Source organism: Phyllostomus hastatus, unplaced genomic scaffold (assembly GCF_019186645.2).
Source record: "Phyllostomus hastatus isolate PE091 unplaced genomic scaffold, TTU_PhHast_1.1 phas_contig_90, whole genome shotgun sequence".
Taxonomy (NCBI): Eukaryota; Metazoa; Chordata; class Mammalia; order Chiroptera; family Phyllostomidae; genus Phyllostomus; species Phyllostomus hastatus.
The window spans coordinates 10,355,549-10,376,314 of record NW_025333984.1 but is presented as its reverse complement, the minus strand read 5'-3'; the positions used below and the strand labels follow the sequence as shown (position 1 = coordinate 10,376,314).

Here is a 20,766-nt window from a genome sequence, read left to right as displayed (position 1 = left end):
ATATGAATCCAGGAGCTCCAAAGCTCATGTTACTAAAATCAGTTTATGTTCAGCTATTGAGAACACTAAGATAAGACATAGCCACAGTCCCCAAGAAATTTACAGTTTAGAAGAATATATTACCCTAGTGCAGACTACTCTTTGGGCTATCCCTTAAGAAAAGACTAGTGGTAGAAATTTCAGGCCCCTGAAAAAGTAGTGATAGGGCCCTCACTGTATCATACAGTAACTGCCTATCACACCCACTCAAAGCTTCATAATTATAAGGTATATCTGAAAAATACTGGGGAGAAAGTAAAGATCTACATAGACATGATCTGCTAGATGTATAGTTTCAATGATTCAAAATAAAAGTTCTCCAAGACTCCAAGATCTGTCAGCAGGCCTCATCTCAGAGACCTAGAAGGCAATAACGTGGTGCTATTTTAAAATTTTGCATTTTCCTCTCTAATAGGTGCAAGTACAAGGAATGACTGGAAACATCCAATTTGACACTTATGGACGTAGGACAAATTATACTATCGATGTGTATGAAATGAAAGTTACTGGCTCTCGAAAAGTAAGTAACCAAAACAGATATGTAAAGAAAAATTATTTCGATATGTGAGAGCAACCAGGTGCAAGAAAATAGGTTTTAGAAACACAGACAAAGCAAATTCCCACACATCATTTCTGCCTTTCCATTCAGCAAATAATATAGATATGATGGAGAGCTGTTTTGTAATCAGTGTTCCACCTACACAGTTTAAGAGGAGTATTTCCCTCTGAGTCTGGTCCTATAAATGGTAGATTCAAGAGCTATTAACATTAAGGGGAAAGAATCACAAATTTTACAGTATTTAGTAAACAGAAGCTGCCAAGGTACATACAGTTTTAGCAAAAGACTTGGAAAGTAGGTATCTCTTCATTTTGCCAACTCACCCACCAAAAGGACTTTGAACAAAATTATTTTCTTTACAGCTAAGTTTTATAATGACCACTTTGTTTTTATCACACCAATAGCTGAGTTATGTGTGAAGTGCAGATTTAGTAGCCATTTAATAAAACCTCAGAATGTAAAATACCTTTTTTAATTTATTTATTCTTCTAGAGAGGGGGGAAAGGAGGGAGAGAAACATCAATGTGTGGTTGCCTCTCGTATACCTTCAACTGGGCACCTGACCTGCAACCCAGGCATGTACCCTGACTAGGAATCGAACCAGTGACCCTTTGTTTCACAGGCTGATGCTCAATCAACTGAGCCACACCAGCGAGGGAAAAACATAAAATATCTTGTGTCACTTCTACAGGATACCCACTGGTTTGCCAACCCCCCACACCAGCTTTCCTACAGTCCCAAGCAAAGTATTTTTCTGCTACATGAGTTTAAATTATTAAAAGGCTGATCATCCTACATGGGCTAAATTATTTTACAAAATGTTAGTAAACATGAACTCATGAGGTGGAGATAGGAACCCCCAGGATGAAGGAACAGCACAACTGTGTGTGCTGGTGTCAGGGTACTGGTGAGGGTGGAAGACAGAGGGTTACAGGACTTTAATCCTTGTAAAGCTCAAGCAACTAAAAAAAAAGTTCCATTCCACAACAGCACTTGAATTTCATGGTGTACTTTTTGAGTGAAAAACAGGCAACCAAGTCAAATGTCTGTTCTTTCTAGGCTGGCTACTGGAATGAGTATGAGAGGTTTGTGCCTTTTTCTGATCAGCAAATCAGCAATGACAGTGCATCCTCAGAGAATCGGACCATAGTGGTGACTACCATTCTGGTAAGTATGGACAGAAGTTAGGTGGGCTTTCTGTACATCAAAACTTCTACTTTCTGAAAAGCATTATTCGGAATGTGGGAAAGACCTGAAGTTCAAGCAGTGAAAACTTCCAACAGGTCAGCTTAGGAACATCTCATAGTGTCTTTGTGTGTGTGTGTATGTATAGAATTTTTTTATTGTTCTTCAGTTACAGTTGTCCCCATCCCCCCCCATTACTCTCCCCTACTCTACCTACCACCCACCTTCCACATTCAATCCTCCACCCCTTTTGGCTTCGTCCATGGGTCCTTTATACTTCTTCCTTGATGACCCTTCCCCTTCTTTCCCCCATTACCCCACTCCCTTTTACCCTCTGGTCACTGTCCATTTATACTTTATTTCCAAGTCTCTGGATATATTTTGCTCACTTGTTTGTTTTGTTGATTAGTTGACATTATAATTAACTGAATTTCATTTTAAAAAGAAAAATAATAGGAATTTGGAAGAGTTTCAGATTTTATTCTCCTCTTTACCCTCTCCTTCCACCATAGGATTGGTGCTTCATCTGGACTTGAAATCTAATTCTTCATTGTCGGGGAGAGAGCATTATATGGAGCAAAGTAGATTAGGGTTCTAATATTAGGTTTACCACTGATAAACTAATAAATTGTGATTAATTGCACAAGTCACAACTTCTCTGAGCCTCAGACTGTGTTGTTATAAATTTATGGAATGGGACTTCTGGTCAAGATGGCTGCTGGGGTAACCATGACTCACCTCCTCACACAACCACATGAAATGTACAACTAAAGTATAGAGCAACCATCACTCAGAGCTGTCAGAAAGTGAGGTGAATGGAAGTCTGTCAACTATGGAATTATAGCAACCACATCCATAAAGACTGGTAGGAGGGGCAAAGACATGGAATAGGCTGGTCTCACATTCATGTGCAGTGGATAAACATTCAGGAGGGATATCTTGGGAGTGAGGAGGCCCAGCCCCACACCAGGCTCCCCAGACCAGGGTTCCAGTGCCAGGAAGATAAGACCATAACTCTTGGCTGCAAAACCGAGCAAGGTTTGAGTGAGTGAAAGAAACTGCTGGAGCCCCAAGCACTTCCCCTTAAAGAAGATACATGCAGACTTATTCATCACTCTCTCTGAGCTCCAGCAATGAGGTAGCAGCTTGAAAGGTGCCAGTGGTATAGAGAAAGAAACTGAAGTGTCTGGTGAAACTTGAAGTATCAAGGTGGGAGCTGGGGGACAGCTTTCTACCAAAGAAAAAGGCAGGCAGAAACCATTGTCCCTTTCTGAGCCATCCCCTAACAGAACCACAGAGCCAGCATGTGGGTGCTGTATCTGAGACTCCATCAACCTGGCTAACTCTATTTGCCCCATCCAGGAGATCCCCTAAGACTCTGTCCCACCAAACTTACAGGCCCACCCAAGCTGCTTTTCCATATGAATGGCTGGTCTTGGCTCATGTTTCAGGACTTCCTAAATTCTATCAAACAAACAATAGCTGGCCCCCAGCCTCCATAGTCCTTGCTAAATGGTGCCAGGCCTTACACTAACAGCAGCGAGCCTGGATTCACAGTTTGGCTTTGCCTGGGAATCTCCAAGCCCAGCACAAATAGCAGACATCTCAGACCATTTCATAGCTCATGCAGGGTGGCCCTGGGCAGAACACAGGTGAGGACTAGCCTTGTCCTGCACAACCCAGGAAATCACAGAGCCTGCACACCCAGTGAACATCTATAGACCATGTCAAAGCACCACCACCCTGCTCCTGCACAGCTGATCCTCCACAAGGGTGGAGGTTGGTGGTCAGTGTTCACAGCCAGTTCTTGTAGCTGAATAGCCTGGGTAAATCCCTCCCTTTGATCTGCAAACAACAATCAAGGCTCAATTGTAATAGGAAGGTATACTCAGCCCACATGGAGGGTACACCTTATACATCCAGCTTGGGTGATAGGGGAGACTGTGCCACTGGATGCTACAGGACACCTACTATATTAGGCCACACTACCAAAACAGGGAGTTATAGCATCTGTATTGAATACATAGTAACAAACACAAGGAGGCTGCCAAAATTAGGAGACAAAGAAACATGGCCCAAATGAAAGAACAGATCAAAACTCCAGAAAAAGAACAAAACAAAATGGAGATAAGCAATCTATTGGATGCAGAGTTTAAAACACTGCTCATAAGGATGCTGAAGGAAATTAGTGAAGACCCCAACAGCATAAAAAGATTCAGTCAGAAATGAAGGATATACTAATTGAAATAAAGAAAAATTTACAGGGAAACAACAGTGGAGTGAATGAAGCCAAGAATCAAATCAATGATATGGAAGAAAAGGAAGCAAAAAACAACCAATCAGAACAAGAAGAAGAAAAAATAATACAAAAAAATTGAGCATAGTGTAAGCAGCTTGTGGGACAACTTCAAGAGGTCCAACATTCACGTCAGGGGTGCCAAAAGGAGAAGAGAAAGAGTAAGAAATTGGAACTCTATTTTAAAAAGTAATGAAAGAAAACTTCCCTAATTTGGTGAAGGAAATAGACATGCAAGTCCAGAAGCACAGAGATTCTCAAACAAAATGGATGCAAAGAGGTCCACTCCAAGACACATCATAAATAAAAGGCCAAAGGTTAAAGTTAAAGAGAATCTTAAATGCAGCAAGAGATGACAGTGACCAGAGGGAAGAGGGAAGGGAATTTCAGGGGAAAAGGGTGAAGGGTTTTCAGGAACAATTATAAAGGACACATGGACAATAACAGGGGGGGTGGAAATGGGAGGGAGGTGGGGAGGGCTGGGGTGTTGGGCTGGGATGGGGGGAAAAGGCAGAAAACTACTTGAACAAAAATATAAATAAATAAATAAATAAATAAATAAATAAATAAATAACAAGATAGATAGATAAATAAATAAATAATTTTTCCAGGTATATGTTTAAAAAAATGCAGCAAGAGAAAAGCAGTTAGTTACCTACAAGGGCATTCCCCATAAGACTGTCAGCTGATTTCTCCAAAGAAACTTTGCAGGCCAGAAGGGATTGACAAGAAATATTTAAAGTCATGAAAAGAAAGAAAGAACCTAGAGCCAAGATTTCTCTATCCAGCAAATATATCATTTAGAATTGAAGGGTAGATAAATGTTTCCCAGATAAGAAGAAACTAAAGGAGCTTATCATCATCAAACAATTATTATATGAAATGTTAAAGGAACTTATTTAAAAGAAAGAGGATTAACACTATGAACAATAATGTGGCAGTAAATATATATCTATCAACAACTGAATCTAAAAACAAACTAAGCAAGCAAGAACAGAGATAGAACCATGTATACAGAGAGCATTTTGATGGTTGCCAGATGGGAAGTGGGTGTCAGGAAGTGGGTGAAGAGGTGAGAGGATTAAAAAATACAAATAGGTAGTTACAGAATAGCCATGGGGATGTAAAGTACAGTATAGGAAATGGAGTAGCCAAAGAACTTATAAGCATGACCCATGGACATGAACAATGGTAGGGGAATGGCCTGAGGGATTAGGGAATGCTGAGTGGAGGGGGGCAAAGGGGGAAAATTGCGACAACTGGAATAGCATAATCAATAAAAAATAATTTAAAAAACAAATAAATTTATGGAATGAGTATAATAATAATCTCATATCCTTGTCATGAGAGTGTTTTAAGGCAATATTCACCATATAAAGCTTTTCTGAAAAGTGAAGGCACTGTTGAAAGGTGATAGAGTATTCTCATTTAGGTTTAAAATATTTTTCTAAAAGCTAGTAATTTCTTTTACTGAATAAAGTAAAAAGCTGAGCTAAGTTTGTATGCTGCTAGGTCTGAAATTGTGACTAACTGAATAGAGATTTGGCTGGAGTTTACCTTTCATTTAAACGTATATATCAAATGCTTACTTAGTCCTAGGTACTAACTAGACCCTGAGGATATAAATATGAGTAAGTCACAGGCCCTGACCTCACAAAGATCACAGTGCTTCCCTAGGGCTTGACAGGGTGGCCTGTGGTTCCTACATGATAAATCCCAAGAAATCAAACAAGTTCACTTCATGTAATTAAGGAAAATATCTCTGTCCAGTTTGACTAAATCAAAGACTTTACAGGTAGAAACTGGTCCTTCTTTCAAACTCTCAAAAATAATATAAATCTTTCTTGACTTCCTTTAATCATTAGTTAAGGCAGGGTGTCAAACTCATTTTCACTAGGGGCTGCATCAGCCTTGTGGTTGCCTTCAAAGGGCCTAATGTAATTTTAGAACTGTATAGGTAACCACTCTTTAACTAGTGGCAAGGAGCTCTATATTCGGTCCTTTGAATGCAACTGCAAGGCTGATGTGGCTCCTGGTGAAAATGAATTTGACACCCCTGTGTTAAGGACTTCAAGGAGTGTTATGTAGAATAGTTGGTTGAGGCTCTTCTGCTTATTGAGTAAAAAATAGATAAATGACTCTTTTCACACACCAAAGTGCAATAGCCATGAGAGATGGGGGACTTCATGATTACAAATATCATCTCTTAGAAAAATCTATAGGGGTAATCCTTTGATCTTCCCTTCTGGTCCTAAAGGAATCACCATATGTAATGTATAAGAAGAACCATGAGCAACTGGAAGGAAATGAGCGATATGAAGGCTATTGTGTAGACTTAGCCTATGAAATAGCCAAACACGTAAGGATCAAATACAAGTTGTCCATTGTTGGCGATGGGAAATATGGTGCAAGGGATCCGGAGACTAAAATATGGAATGGCATGGTTGGAGAGCTTGTCTATGGGGTAAGTTCTTTTCAACTCTATTTCAATTTACTTCTATGCTTTCCAATTAACAAAGACAGACAACTGAATTTGCAAGTGCAATACTTATCCAGTTGTATAATTTTCATATGGTCTAATTGTATGATCATTTTCATATGGTAAAAAAGGCTTTATTTTCTACAGTTGCATTCTATAGAATGAGTTTATCAATAGCATCCTTTTTGCAACAGGATTATATTACTAAAAGTAAAGTACAATTGGGAAACTCTATTTGGCAACATTAAGCACAGCCTGCCTTCTACTGAAAATCTATTCCTTCTGTATTTCCTGTCTCAAGTAGCAGAGTCACCACACACCTAGTTGCCTAAGCAACCTGATCATCTTTTCTCATTGCTTCTCTCTTATCTATGCAGTCACTATATCCTATCAATTCTGCTCTTATGTCTCTCAAATCCAGACACACTCTTCATTCCCACCATCATCAACTTAGTTAAGGTTCAGTCATTTAACTGGTTTCCCTGCCTCTGCTCTTATCCTGGCAAGTCAGATCTCTACATTATTATAATTTTCCCCCCTAAAAATCAAGATGAAATTCAAATTCCTAGCCCTGGCTGGCATAGCTCAGTGGATTGAGTGCAGGCTGTGAACCAGTGTCGCAGGTTCGATTCCCAGCCAGGGTAGATGCCTGGGTTGCAGGCCATAACCACACAGCAACCACACATTGATGTTTCTCTCTCTCTCTCTCCCCCTCCCTTCCCTCTCTAAAAATAAAATAAATAAAATCTTTAAAAAATATTCAAATTCCTTAGCATAGTAAATAAGACACTTCATAATCTGGCACCTGCCTACCTCTCTAACTTCATTTTGTACTCTTTCCCCTTCACATTCAATATTCCAGCTATAGCGAAGTATGTGTTGTTCCCTGAAGGTGCCCATCTCTCACGCAGGACATGCCTGGAAGTGTGTTTGCCTGTGTTAGCCACCTAACATCACCTACCAGTCCTCTAGAACTCAGAGGTGTCATCCCTTTCAGGAAGCCTTCCCTAATCCCATTTACCCACCTGCAGTCTGATTAGGTGCCCCTGCTTTTTGCTTCCTTAGAGTACTTTTTGCTTTCTTATAGTACTTTTGAATTTGTATTATAATCACATATTTACAAGTTCAGCTGCCCCAAGTAGACTATGAACTCCTTGAGGACAGATATTGATTCATTTCAATATCTCAGGGCCTGGCACATAATGGAATTTTGACAAATACTTGTTGAATAAATTAATGAATGAACAGAATGGTTCTGCCAAGGGCTTTCCCATGGGATGAGTACAAAAGAATTGTATTGATAATTAGGGCTTTTAAAAAGGGTACAGCACTATCTTCAGAGCTCCTCAGAGGCTTTGCTTTAAAAGATTTTGGCCTCTGATTAGGAAAGTCAGATCTTGTGCTCCCTAGTGAGGTATATGAAAAGAAGTAAAACTGAGCATAAGAATAGCCTAGTGGGTGACCCAGTCACTAGAGAACTAACCCAAGTGCAGGTGGTAGCAGAAAAGGTTTAGTTCTAACAGGAAAGTATTATTTGAAAAGACCAGTCCCTGTCTAGACAACTGGTTAAAAGAAGACAAAGGAGTTTAGATGGTGAATATACTGAGGAGAAACAAACGTCCAAGTTACCTGTGAGACTAAAAATTCAGGATAAAGACTCTAGTGCTTGATATCGGCAAGAATATGGTATAGCTATTGAATCATAAGATAGTACTGTGATCACTAAATAAGGTTTTGAAACAGGTCCTTGGGAACAAGCACAATGGCAGAAGCTCATTTCTAAAAATAAGGGCATGGGAAGGGAATTAAGGCTTAAAATGAGACTGGACCTCTAGTATAAAAACCAGGACACTCTCCTCCAGTCAGACAGCAACAAAACAGTTTGAACCTTAGCCTGCAGCTATGGGGCTGAAGCCAATGATCTCCTGTCTTGGGTCAAGGTTAGCCCTGGGAACTGGGGCAGAGCCAAGTTGTAGATGAGATTCAAGTGAACCCAGTTATAGGAAAGAGAAGAACTTCTAATGCCAGAAAGAAGGGTTTGAACAAAAGGCATAGCACCTGTCATGCTTTCTGAGGGCCATGAGTAGCTCTGAATGGTTTTGACACAGATCTAGCCTCTTATTTCACAGGTTGGTGATCAAGTCTTCTTATCTGTATTGTCCCTCTTTCTCTGAACATTCAGGGTCCAAAAGGTCTTCTCTTGCTCACAGCTTTCCACTGCTCCTAGCAAATTACCTGGTACATAGTAGATATTCACTTTTGCTCTGATGAATGAATGGCTGACATGCAGTAATGCCCAGCCAATGTTCATTAAAGTAATCCTATATGACATCATGTCTGTTGTATTATTATTCATTACTAGCTGTCATTTGTTGCATATTTCCCGGTTGTCAGATACTGTGCCAATTGCTTTACAGGCATTATGTAAATTAATCCTCACAACATACCTCCAAGGGAGGTGTCATTATTAACATCATTACACAGATGAGAACATTGAAGCCTACAGAGGTGAGGTCTCATGGCAATACCAATCAGCTTTTAGTGACCCAATGATTTGAACCCAGGTCTTTGATTATGAAGTCTGTGTTTTTTAACCATTGCCTAATAGTGCCCAACTACCAAAGTGTTGTTTCAGACTCATCCATCCTAAAACACAGTTGAAATTTACTGCAAAGGCCTTTGGTGCCTTGACCATTCTGAGAAGAGTATATGGCCACAGAAGTATGGCAAGGAATTTAGGGTATCAGTTTCTACTGGGCCAAAGTAGAACTGACATGAGCTCTACCAGCCCATCATGACTCAATAGCCAGAGCTCTCTAGTGTCTCAAAAGAAAACCTGCCATAGTCTGTAAATAGCTCAGTGCCCTCCTGGCATTGAGCAGAGCATTAGACACAGTGATGTAGAGAAATGCAGATTTCCTGACACTGTTGAGACAAAGACCAGCTTTCTCCTAGGTTTTGGTCTGTCCTCTGGCATGTCCACTGTACTGAACCCACAATCTCCACATTCTCTTCCTCTTTCCAGTTCATGTTTGTGTGAGTGGGGGAGCTTGAGAATTAGAGAGTTTCTTATTTGTTTAGTAATTTAGAAGCCATTTCTCTACTGCTGAATAGGTTAAGATTCTCCTAGAGAAACCTTCCTATCTTTTCCCTCCAATTTTTTTCTACTGAAGACAGAACTAATAGCTGGAGAAGGCTCTTACAGAAATGGCCTCTTCTCTCCCATGACCTGGAACTAGTTCCTGATGCTTTCTCAGATTGTAACACAAGATGATTTCAGGGAACTTCCAGCAAACCAACCCATTTGAGTGGACTGCCAAATTTTACTTTCCTCTAAAACATGTGGTTATAACAAATGGGTGTTTTCGTAATGTTTGCAATGAGAGCTTTCTGTTAGGGAAGGTGATGTTCTCATAAGCTAAATGTGTCTTCATCTTCATTTATAAGTTTTACTCTTTCAGCTTTGGGAAGTTTTTAACCTCTTTATCATTGGTAGAAATGGAGAAAAGTGAAAACACAGGTATTCTTTTCTGTCAGGCCTGTCCTCTTTTGTGGTTTGTAAGCAACTTAAGAAAAAGAAGGGCAGAAAATCCCCAGTGACTTCCCTAAGTGCTTTATAATCAAAAGGACAGAGAACATGGAAGTATTTCTTGTAAGGAATATGAAAACTACACAAATAGGCACTGCTTTATCTTTAGGGCATTTTTCTATTATTCTTTTAGTATATAAAACAGATCAGAGTAAAAAAAAAATGAAGAAAGACACATGAAAAAAGCTTTGCCAGGGAGATTTCAGTATCTTCCTTAAGTCTCAAGAAAGAGTCAAAATGTATTAAATTTGTTAAAGAAAAAAATAAGCCAATCAGCCTCCTTTCAGATCATTTCTAAGTGGTCTTTTTTTCCTCAAAAAAAAAAAAAAACAATCAAGATTGATGTTAGGGCACCTTGTATCACTAAGAAGTCTATTTTTGAAACAAACCTCAGTAGGACACACTGTGCCTCATTATGTAACCTCTCCAGGACATTATGGACTTGAAACTGTCCACCTCCTTTAGCAGTTTTGATTTTGAGTTGTGTGTCTATAACATTGCCACATGGTAATTGTCTCGAGCTCAAATGACTTATAGGCCACAAGTTTTTATGATTCCAAAAGAGCATGTGTTTTAAAAGCACATTTGAAAATATTTTGTTGGTAGTAGGGCTCTTAGGCATCTGTTAACCTACCTTTTCATTCATTTTACAGATAAATATGAGGACTAGCCAGGACTGGACATTAGAGCCACCCATTGAGTAAACCAGAAAACCAAGGCCTGATGTAGGACAAGAATGACAGGAGTAGTGGCAGGGATTGTGGTAATGTCAAAAAAATCACACAGCTTGGCAGAGCCTAGACTGTAACTCAGATTTTATGACTCCTGGTCCAGTGGTCTATCTACTGGATCATACTGGCTTAGTTTACTACACTTGTCAGACTATGGAAAGATTAGTGTTTTATCAGATATAGCATCCCCACCTGCCTTCAAGGGGTTACAATCTAGTTGGATTATAGTAGTTTCCATCCAAGATATCCATCCTGTTTATCTGTGGCCTCCAAGATAATTTAATATACATTTCTAGTTATCACTTGAAATATTTGAAAACCCAATGTAGACAGCTGAGGGTTTCTGCCTTTGGGAATAGATATGACTTAACAGAATGAGTCGGGGTAAGGGCTGGAAGAAAAATGAGGTCCTAATTGACAAAAGGGAACCTCCTAGTGGGAAGCTGCCATGTTCCTTATGTTTTTAGAACTTAGAACTAAGGATAAGGGCAGAAGGCTGGGTAGGGGCAGGGGTTAGTTGCCTTGGGAGAAGCCAGACAAACTACTTCCCAGATTGGTACCTCTGGCTTAGAAGATAGCAGAGAGCGTGGGGATGAAGATGGAGTTGGAAACAGTTGATTCCAGGTCATATCCCTTGGGCATCCTCAGACTCCTTCACAATCCCAAGACAAATGGCAATTTTATAGATGCTATCCACACTGACATTTTTTTACCTAGAAGAAATTATCTCTTAGGTTATCACTATCCTAAGATGAATTCATTTTACACTAAGAGAGAAATTCGATCTGTCTATCCAGCTAAAAGGCAGAGAAGTAAGGGTACAGTAACAGATGCCAAGTATTCTCCTCTATTCCTCAGGTGATTATAGTGGGCTTTGGCAAAAGGACTGATGCTTTGATAAGTGCCCTTCTCTTTCAAATGAGGCATATGAACTACAGGAAGGAGCATTAATGCCACATGGAAGTCTGCCACTCTTAGCAGAGCAGGTCAGGAAATATTTCCAACCAAATTTAGTCTCACAAGGCCTTTACTCAGATCCAGGGACACTCCTTTGTCTTCATTTTGTCTTTAACTCTCTTAGCTCCCTAAGGAAAGAGAGCTCTAACTGATAGATTCATACTGGGACATCTGTTCTAGAAAAATAAACGAGGAGATCCCATTGTGACACGGCTTGTTGTTGCACAGATTTAAATAGACCACATCCCTTTCTCCAGATCTTAACAATTGCTGACAGTAAAAATCCCATACAGTACATCCAATAAAGCAGTTTACATCCTGTCCCTCAACATGCAGCATTCCTATGGTCTAGCTTGATTCTGCCCCACTCCTTTTCCACCACATTTAAACTTTCCAAAGTAAATGTCTGCCAAAGGCCACTAGAACCTTATGGTGGTATAGGGATAAAACAGGTCATGTCTGCTGCTTCTTTCAGATAACATATAATATCTTATGCATTACATACTAGTACATAACCTACCTCCTTTCTCCTGTCCTCTTCCTTGCTTTCAGAAAGTGCTTTAAAATGGTGGCTGACATGCTCCTGTTCATGTATAGTCTCCAGGTGGGTTTCAACATTTGAATCAGATAATCAGGTGAAACTACTTTTAAGCTATAACATAAGCCTTTTAGCTCAAAAAAAATTAATGGCATTTTTTAAAGGAAAAATTTTATTCATGTGAATGCTTTCAAAACAGGAAACTGCATAACCAAAAATATGTTCCACTGAGGCAAAAGGAGGGCTACATCTTATAGAAACAGTTCCTGCCCAAGTTCCCAATAGGCCCAATTTTATGCAAATGAGGTTTCCAAATTCATACAGTTCTGACTGGTCGAAATCATGCAGTTGTCATTAGTATGTGTCATGTGTTCTTAGTGGTCATGCTAGAACAGTTCTAATTGGTTGGTATATATGTAAATGAGTATATATTGTGCAGTTCTGATTGCTTGGGGCACATCTCAGTCCACTGATCGACAGATGAAACCAGGACTTCCCTGCAGTATTTGACTCAGACAGCATAAATAAGCAGTGTATAGTGCAGGAAGCCAACAGTTCAAACTGAAGTTCTTGGGATACAAAGTACATGAGAAACCCTTGTCCACAAATGGCTGCTAAACTCATTATTTATAAAATTTGGGCCCTAAGCTGACTATGGGAAGTTCTGCCCAGCAAATAAATTCCTTCTTGAGATCCACATCAGATAAATCTTTCTTCACAGGGGCCACTCTGAGGAGTGGGTCCATAAAGCACCTCATGTTCTAAAAGTGGAACTCCTGACAATTTAAAGAGAGATTTCAAACATGATCAAAAAAGTCTGGGCCCTGGCTGGCGTTGAGCGCAGGCAGTGAACCAAAGTGTCGCAGGTTCGATTCCCAGTCAGGGTACATGCCTGGGTTGCAGGCTGTGACCCCCAGCAACCGCACATTGATGTTTCTCTCTCTCTCTTTCTCCCTCCCTTCCCTCTCTAAAAATAAATAAATAAAATATTTTTTTAAAAAATTCTTCTGGCTATTGGGTAAGGAATGGATCAAAGGGAGATCAGAGTGTAAGCAGGAGATAAAAGAAGTCAGAAGATAAATGGAGCTGCCCAAATGATACATAATGGTGACCAAAAGTAGCGATGTGAAGATGGTGAAATGGATAGGGAGCATGTATATCTTTTGTTCATTATTGCAATCTGAGTACCTAGCATGTTAGAATATACTCAATAAATATTTGCCGAATGAGTATTGGCTGGTGTGGCTCAGTGAAATGAGTGCAAGCCTGTGGACTGAAAGGTTGTCAGTTCGATTCCCAGTCAGGGTACATGCCTGGGTAGAAGACCAGGTCCCCAGTTGGGGGCTTGGAAGAAGCATGTGATCTGTTTCTTTCACTCTCTTTCTACTTCCTTTCCCTTCTCTCTAAAATAAATAAATAAAACCTTAAAAATCTTTGCTGAATGAAAAAATGAAAGATGACTGCCAATTTTAAGCTTTGAAATTAAATTTATACATTTTCTTTTATTATTTACTTTATTTTTTGCATTTTTTATTGTTGTTCAAGTACAGTTGTCTCCATTTTCCTGCCACCACTTTCCCCCGCCCCACTCATCCCCACCTCCCACCCTCAATCCCAGCCAACTTTGGCTTTCTCCAGGGGTCCTTTACACATGCTCCTTGATGACCCTTTTCCCTTCTTTCCTCCATTATCCACCTCCCCACTCTCCTCTGGTTACTCTGTTTGTTCTTTATTTCAATGTCTCTGGTTCTGTTTTGCTTGCTTGTGTCTTTTGTTGATTAGGTTCGACTTATAAATTAGATCATATGGCATTTGTCTTTCACCACCTGAGTTATTACACTTAGCATAATGCTCTCCAGATCCATTATGAGGTTGCAAAGGCTAGGAGCTCCTTCATTCTTTCAGCTACATAGTATTCCATTGTGTAAATGTACCATAGTTTTTTGACCCACTCATGCACTGATGAGCACTTAGGTTGTTTCCAGCACTTGCCTATTGTAAACTGTGCTGCTATGAACATTGGGGTGCATAGGTTCTTTTGGATTGGTGTTTCAGGGTTCTTAGGGTATAATCCTAGCAGTGGAATTGCTGGGTCAAAAAGCAATTCCACTTTTAGTTTCCTGAGAAGATTCCATACTGTTTTCCACAGTGTCTGCACCAGTCTGCATTGCCACCAACAATGTACTAGGACTCCCTTTTCTCCATAACCTTACCAGCACTTATTGTTTGTTGATTTGTTTATGATGACCATTCACACTGGTGTGAAGTGGTATCTCATTCTGAGTTTAATTTGCATCTCTCTGATGGACAGTGATACTAAGTACCTTTCCATATGTCTCTGGGCCCTCTGTATGTCCTTCTTGGAAAAGTGTCTCTTCAGGTCCTTTACCCAATTTTTAATTGGGTTGTTTGTCTTCCTGGAGTCATGTGACTTCTTTATATATTTTGGAGATCAAACCCTTGTCTGAGGTATCATTGGCAAATATATTTTCCCACATGGCTGGTTCCCTTTTCATTTTGCTGATGTTTTCTTTGGCCTTGCAGAAGCATCTTATTTTAATGAAGTCCCATTTGTTTACTCTTTCCTTTTTGTCCCTTCCTCTAGGGGACATATTGGTGAAAATATTGCTGCATGGAATATCTGAGATTTTCCTGCCTATCTTCTCCTCTAGGACTGTTATGGTATTGTGACTCAAATTTAAGTCTTTTATCCATCTTGACTCTATTTTTGTGTATGGTGTAAATTAGTGCTTGACTTCATTTTTTTGCAGATAGCTGTCCAGATGTCCCAACACCATTTGTTGAAGAGGCTATTTTTACTCCATTGCATGCTTCTGCCCTCTTTGTCAAATATTAATTGACCATACAGACTTGGGTTTATTTTGGGGCTCTCTATTCTGTTCCATTGGTCCATATGTCTGTTCTTATGCCAGTACCAGACTCTTTTGATTACAGTGGACTTGTAATATAGTTTGATATCAGGTATTATAATCCCTACTACTATGTTCTTTCTAAAAATTGCTGCAGCTATTTGGGGTCATTTATGGTTCCATATAAATTTCTGAAATGTTTGTTCTATATCTGTGAATTCTGTCATTTGTATTTTAATAGGGATTGCATTATATCTATAAATTGCTTTGAGTAGTATGGTCATTTTGATGATGTTAATTCTTCCAACCCATGAGCATGGTATATGCTTCCATTTGTTTGTGTCTTCTCTAACTTCTTTCTTCAGTGTTGTGTAGTATTCTGAATACAAATCTTTTACCTCCTCTATTAGGTTTATTCCTAGGTATTATATTTTTCTTGTTGCTATATCAAATGGGATTTTTTTCCTGATTTCTCTGTCTGATATTTCATTATTGGTGTATAAAAATACCTTCAATTTCTGAATATTGACTTTCTATCCTACTATTTTGCCAAATTCGCTTATTAGGTTGAGAAGATTTTTGGTGGGGGTCTATAGGGTTTTCTATGGACACTATCATGTCATCTGCAAAAAATGATAGTTTTGCTTCCTCCTTTCCAATTTGGATGCCTTTTATTTCTTCTTCTTGTCTGATCACTATGACTAGGGCTTACAATACTATGTTGCATTAAAGTGGTGAAAGTGGACATCCTTGTCTTGTTCCTGATCTTAATGGGAAAAATTTTAGTTTTTGCCCATTGAATATGATGTTGGCTGTAGGTTTCTCATATGGACTTTATTATGTTGAGGTATGCTCCCTCTACTCCCACTTTGCTGAGTGTTTTTTATCATAAATGGGTGCTGTACCTTATCAAATGCTTTTTCTGCATCTATTGCTATAAGCATGTGATTTTTGCCTTTTCTTTTTTTTTATGTGATGTATTACATTTATTGATATGTGAATATTGTGTCACCCTTGCATTCCTGGAATGAATCCCACTTGATTATGGTGTATGATCTTTTTGATGTATTGCTGGATGCAGTATAGCAATATTTTGTTGAGGGTTTTAGCATCTATGTTCATTAGTGATATTGGCCTGTAGTTTCCCTTCTTGTGTCTTTGTCTGGTTTTGGAATTAGGATGATGCTGGCCTCATAAAAAGAGTTTGGGAGTCTTTTCTTTTCTTGGATTTTTTGGAATAGGCTGAGAAGGATGGGGGTTAGCTCTTCCTTAAATGTTTTTTGTAAAATTCTCCTGTGAAACCATCCGGTCCAGGGCTTTTGTGTGCCAGGAGTTTTTTTTATTATTATTACAGCTTCAATTTCACCAGCTGTTATCAGTCTGTTCAGGCTTTCTGCTTCTTCTTGATTAAGTTTTGGAAGATTATATTTTTCTAGAAATTTGTCCATTTCACCCAGAGGTTCAAATTTCTTGGCATATATGTCTTTGCAGTAATTTCTCACAATTCTTTGTGTTCCTGTGGTATCTTTTACATTCTTCTCTTTCATTTCTGATTTTATTTATTTGGGTACTCTCCATTTTTTTGTTGATGAGTCTGGTTAAAGGCTTGTCAATATTTTTTATCTTTTCAAAGAACCAGCTCCTGTATTTTTTGAACTTTTAATTATTCTTTTGTGGCAGATACAAGCCAGCAGTATCCATCTCTGTTGAGGATGCTCATCAAAACACGAGAAAAACATACACAGAGACAACCAGGTCCTGTGGGGAAATAGGGACAGAATGGCCACTCTCTCTAGTGGGAAGCACGCGGTTTCCATTCCCAAACAGATTTTTATTGAGAATACAGACTTAGTTTGTGGATTCACAGTCTGGCAGAAAAGATCAAAAGAAGTAGGTGACTTACAAAGGTGCAGACAGAACCCCCACTACAATTCTGGGCAGGGTTTGGAATTTTATCATTTGAAAGGCCTAACAGGGCTCAAAGGGCTAGTTTTGGTTTCCTGTCTGTGCCTTCAAATTCTAATCTAATAACATCCCCCAGCAAACAGATCTCACAGGATCTTGCATATTCTATGTCCCAGGCCTGATTGCCCCAGGGATACGCCATCTCTGGTCTGGGCTGTACCGCCCCTGTTATTTCTGCAGGCCTGCATTAACAGAGAAGACAAAGGCAGCCAGGAGACTTGGATTTCTCACATCTAAGAACAAGGACTCAGGCTTTGACAAAGCCAAGGGGGCAGGGGTTGATGTCCATCACCCCTTCATTTCCACAGCCCTGATTCTCTTCCCAGAAGCCTCCACGTGATCATGCTTGTCTTAGGCGATTCCCTCCTTGGGAAATCTTACCTGTCATTGGCTAACTGATCAAGCTTAGGAGGTCAGTCACAGAATACGCAGCGTTCATGCCAGGGAAATAAGTTTTGTCTCCTTAGTGGCTCCTGGTCCAGAGGTCTCTCACTCAGCCTAAGTCACAGGGGGTTACAGCTTCCTGAGACCAGGCAGGGCGGTCCCCAACATTCTTTTAATCCCTCTGTCATTTAATGCTGCTCTGATCTTGGTTATTTCCTTCTGTCCACTCACCCTGGGCTTTGTTTTTGTTGTTCAGGCACTTCTTGTACATGTAGGGTTAGTTTGTTTATTTGAAATGTTTCTCTTTTTTAGGTAGGCCTCTATTGCAATGAGCTTCCTCATGGACTGTCTTCAGGACTGTCTTCACTGTGTCCCATAGGTTTTGGACTACTGTGTGTTGATTTTCACTTGTTTTCAGACACTTTTTTATTTATTCCTTGATCTCATTATTCAGCCATTCATTGTTTAATAGCGTGCTATTCAGTCTCCATGAGTTTGAATGTTTTTGAGTTTTTTACTTTAGGTTTGATTCTAGCTACAAGCCATTGTGATCCAAGAAGATGCTTGAAAATAATTTCAATTTTCTTGAATTTGTTGAGGCTTGTTTGTGTCCTATCTTGTGGTCTATCTTCGAAAATGTTCCATGTGCATTTGAAAAGAATATCTATTTTCCCCTGGCTAGTATGGCTCAGTGGATTGAGTGCTCGCCTGCAAATCAAAGGGCTGCCAGTTCTATTCCCAGTCTAGGGCACATGCCTGGGTTGCAGGACAGGTCCCTGTTAGGGAGTGCATGATAGGCTACCACACACTGATATTTCTCTTCCTCCCTTCCTTCCTTCCTCTCTCTAAAAATAAATAAAGAAATCTTTTAAAAATTAAATTAAATTTTTAAAAAAGTAAAGTGGTGTTTTTTTGTTTGTTTGTTTTACTTCTTTGGGATGAAAGGTATATATATAATCAGTTAAGTCCATTTGATCTAATGTGTCATTCAGTTCCACAATATCCTTGTTGTTATTTTGGTTGAAAAATCTATCTATTGTTGATAGTAGGGTGTTAAAATCCCCTACTAAAATTGTTTTGCTGTCTATATCTTTCCTGAAGTCCTCTGAGAATTTTCTGATATATTTGGGTGCTCCTATGTTGGGTGCATATGTTTACAGTATTTATGTATTCTTTATGGATTCTTCCCTTAGTATTATGAAGTGACCCTCTGTGTCTCTTTTTGTGGCTTCTGTTTTGAAGTATATCTTGTCTGATATAAATATTGCTACCCTGGCTTTTTTTTCCCCCTGTCCATTTGCTTGGAATATTTTTTTCCAACCCTTCACTTTCAGTCTGTGTAGGTCTTTTTTTTTCTCAGGTGGTTCTCTTGTAGGCAGCATATGTGTGGGTAATGTTTTCTTATCCATTCAGCTATCCTATGTCTTTTTTTAAAGATTTTATTTATTTATTTATTTATTATTTATTTATTTATTTTTTTTAGAGAGAGGAGAAGGGAAGGAGAAAGAGAGGGAGAGAAACTCGATGTGTGGTTGCATCTTGCACACCCCCTACTGGGGACCTGGCCTGCAACTCAGGCCAGGGTCTGGGAATCGAACTGGCTACCCTTTGGTTCACAGGCCCAAACCAAAGTGGATTAAGTAATCCACTGAGCTACACCAGCTAGGGCTACCCTATGTCTTTTTATTGGAGCAGTTAATACAGTTACATTTAGGGTTATTATTGATAGGTACTTGTTCATTGCTGTTTGTACCTGAGCCCCTTTGTACCTGTGTTCCTCTCTCTCTCACTCTTTTTCTTCATCTTCTTAAAGGAGTCCCTTTAGCATATCTTTCAATGTTGGTTTGGTAGAGGTATATTCTTTTAGTCTTCTTTTGTCTGGGAAGCTCCTTATTTCACCTTCCATTTTAATCGAGAGCCTTGCTGGGTCTAGGTTTCAGGCCTTTGCTTTTCATTACTTGGGATATTTCTTGCCATTCCCTTCTGGCTTGTAGTGTTTCTGTTAAGAAGTCAGCTATTAGCCTTATCGGAGCTCCCTTGTATATCACTTCCTGTTCCTCCCTTGCTGCCTTTAAGATTCTCTCTTTGTCTTTGAATTTTGCCATTTTAATGTGTATTTCTGTTGTGTATTGCAGTGGACCTCTTTGGGTTCCTTTTGATTGGCACCATTTGTGCTTCCTGGACTTGTGCAATTTTCTCTCTCATCAACTTAGGGAAGTTTTCCATCATTACTTTTTCAAATGGGTTTTCTAGCCTTTGCTCCTCTTCTTCTCCTCCTGGTATACCTATTACACAAATATTATTACATTTCACATTGTCATGCATTTCCCTTAACCCCTCTTCATTCTTTTTGAGTCTTTTTATCCTCTTTCTGGGAGTTTTTTTCTACCTTGCCCTCCAGTGGCTGATTTGATCCTCTGCATCGTCAAGCCTGCTTTTGATTCCTTCTACTGTGTTTATCAGTTCAGAAATTCTATTCTTCATTCCCTCTTGACTCTTGTTGATAGTTTCTATATCCTATTTCATGCTGATATAATTTGCTGTAAGTTCCTCATAGCTTCCCTATAGTTTTTGATAATTCTCACTGAGCTTCCTTATAACCATTGTTTGTAACTCAATATCTGATAGTTGACTTGTCTCTATTTCATTTAACACCCTCTCTGAGGATTCTTCCTTTTCTTTCAATTGGGGGTTGTTTCTTTGTCTTCTCATTACTTGCGAGACTCTTCTTGTTTGCTTCTGCTTCCTAAATTGATGTATTTTGACTCCCTGACTTTGTGGTGTGAACTTCTATGTTAGAAGACCTGTAAGATTCAATGGTTCAGCCTCCTTGATCTCCTGAACTTGATGCTCTTGGGATGCCCTTATGCCATTTATGTTGGCTCTCTGGATGTAATTGGGTTTTGAGTATTGTTGGGTCATTCTTTGGTGGGTCCTTCCCTCCAGCCATTTGACTGAAAGTCACTCCACCCATGTCTTGTATATTCTTATGCAGGTACAGCCAGAACTAAACCACAAAGCCAGGAAACAAACCCACAACCACAAAAATAACTTCCCTCAGCAATCCCACTTGATAGTGGGATTGCTGAGGGAAGTTATTTCCTCAATAAATGAATCTGTATTAATAAGGGTATAAGGAAATTAAGACTATTATTAAAAAGAAGAAAAATAAAC

At 39.4% G+C, this 20,766-nt stretch overlaps 1 protein-coding gene across 3 annotated transcripts in view; it reads left to right on the top strand.

Annotated features, from left to right (window-relative positions):
- Window positions 1-20,766, top strand: part of GRIA3 (glutamate ionotropic receptor AMPA type subunit 3) — a 391,825-nt gene that overhangs the window by 268,622 nt on the left and 102,437 nt on the right. For all 3 annotated transcript variants that reach the window (XR_006787340.1, XM_045852236.1, XM_045852237.1), the window contains exons 8-10: window positions 455-559; window positions 1,658-1,765; window positions 6,337-6,543. Coding sequence is in view for 2 of the 3 variants with exons in the window: in XM_045852236.1 (XP_045708192.1) it covers window positions 455-559; window positions 1,658-1,765; window positions 6,337-6,543 (420 nt within the window). In the remaining variant the exon portion in view is untranslated. The remainder of the gene's footprint in view (window positions 1-454; window positions 560-1,657; window positions 1,766-6,336; window positions 6,544-20,766) is intronic.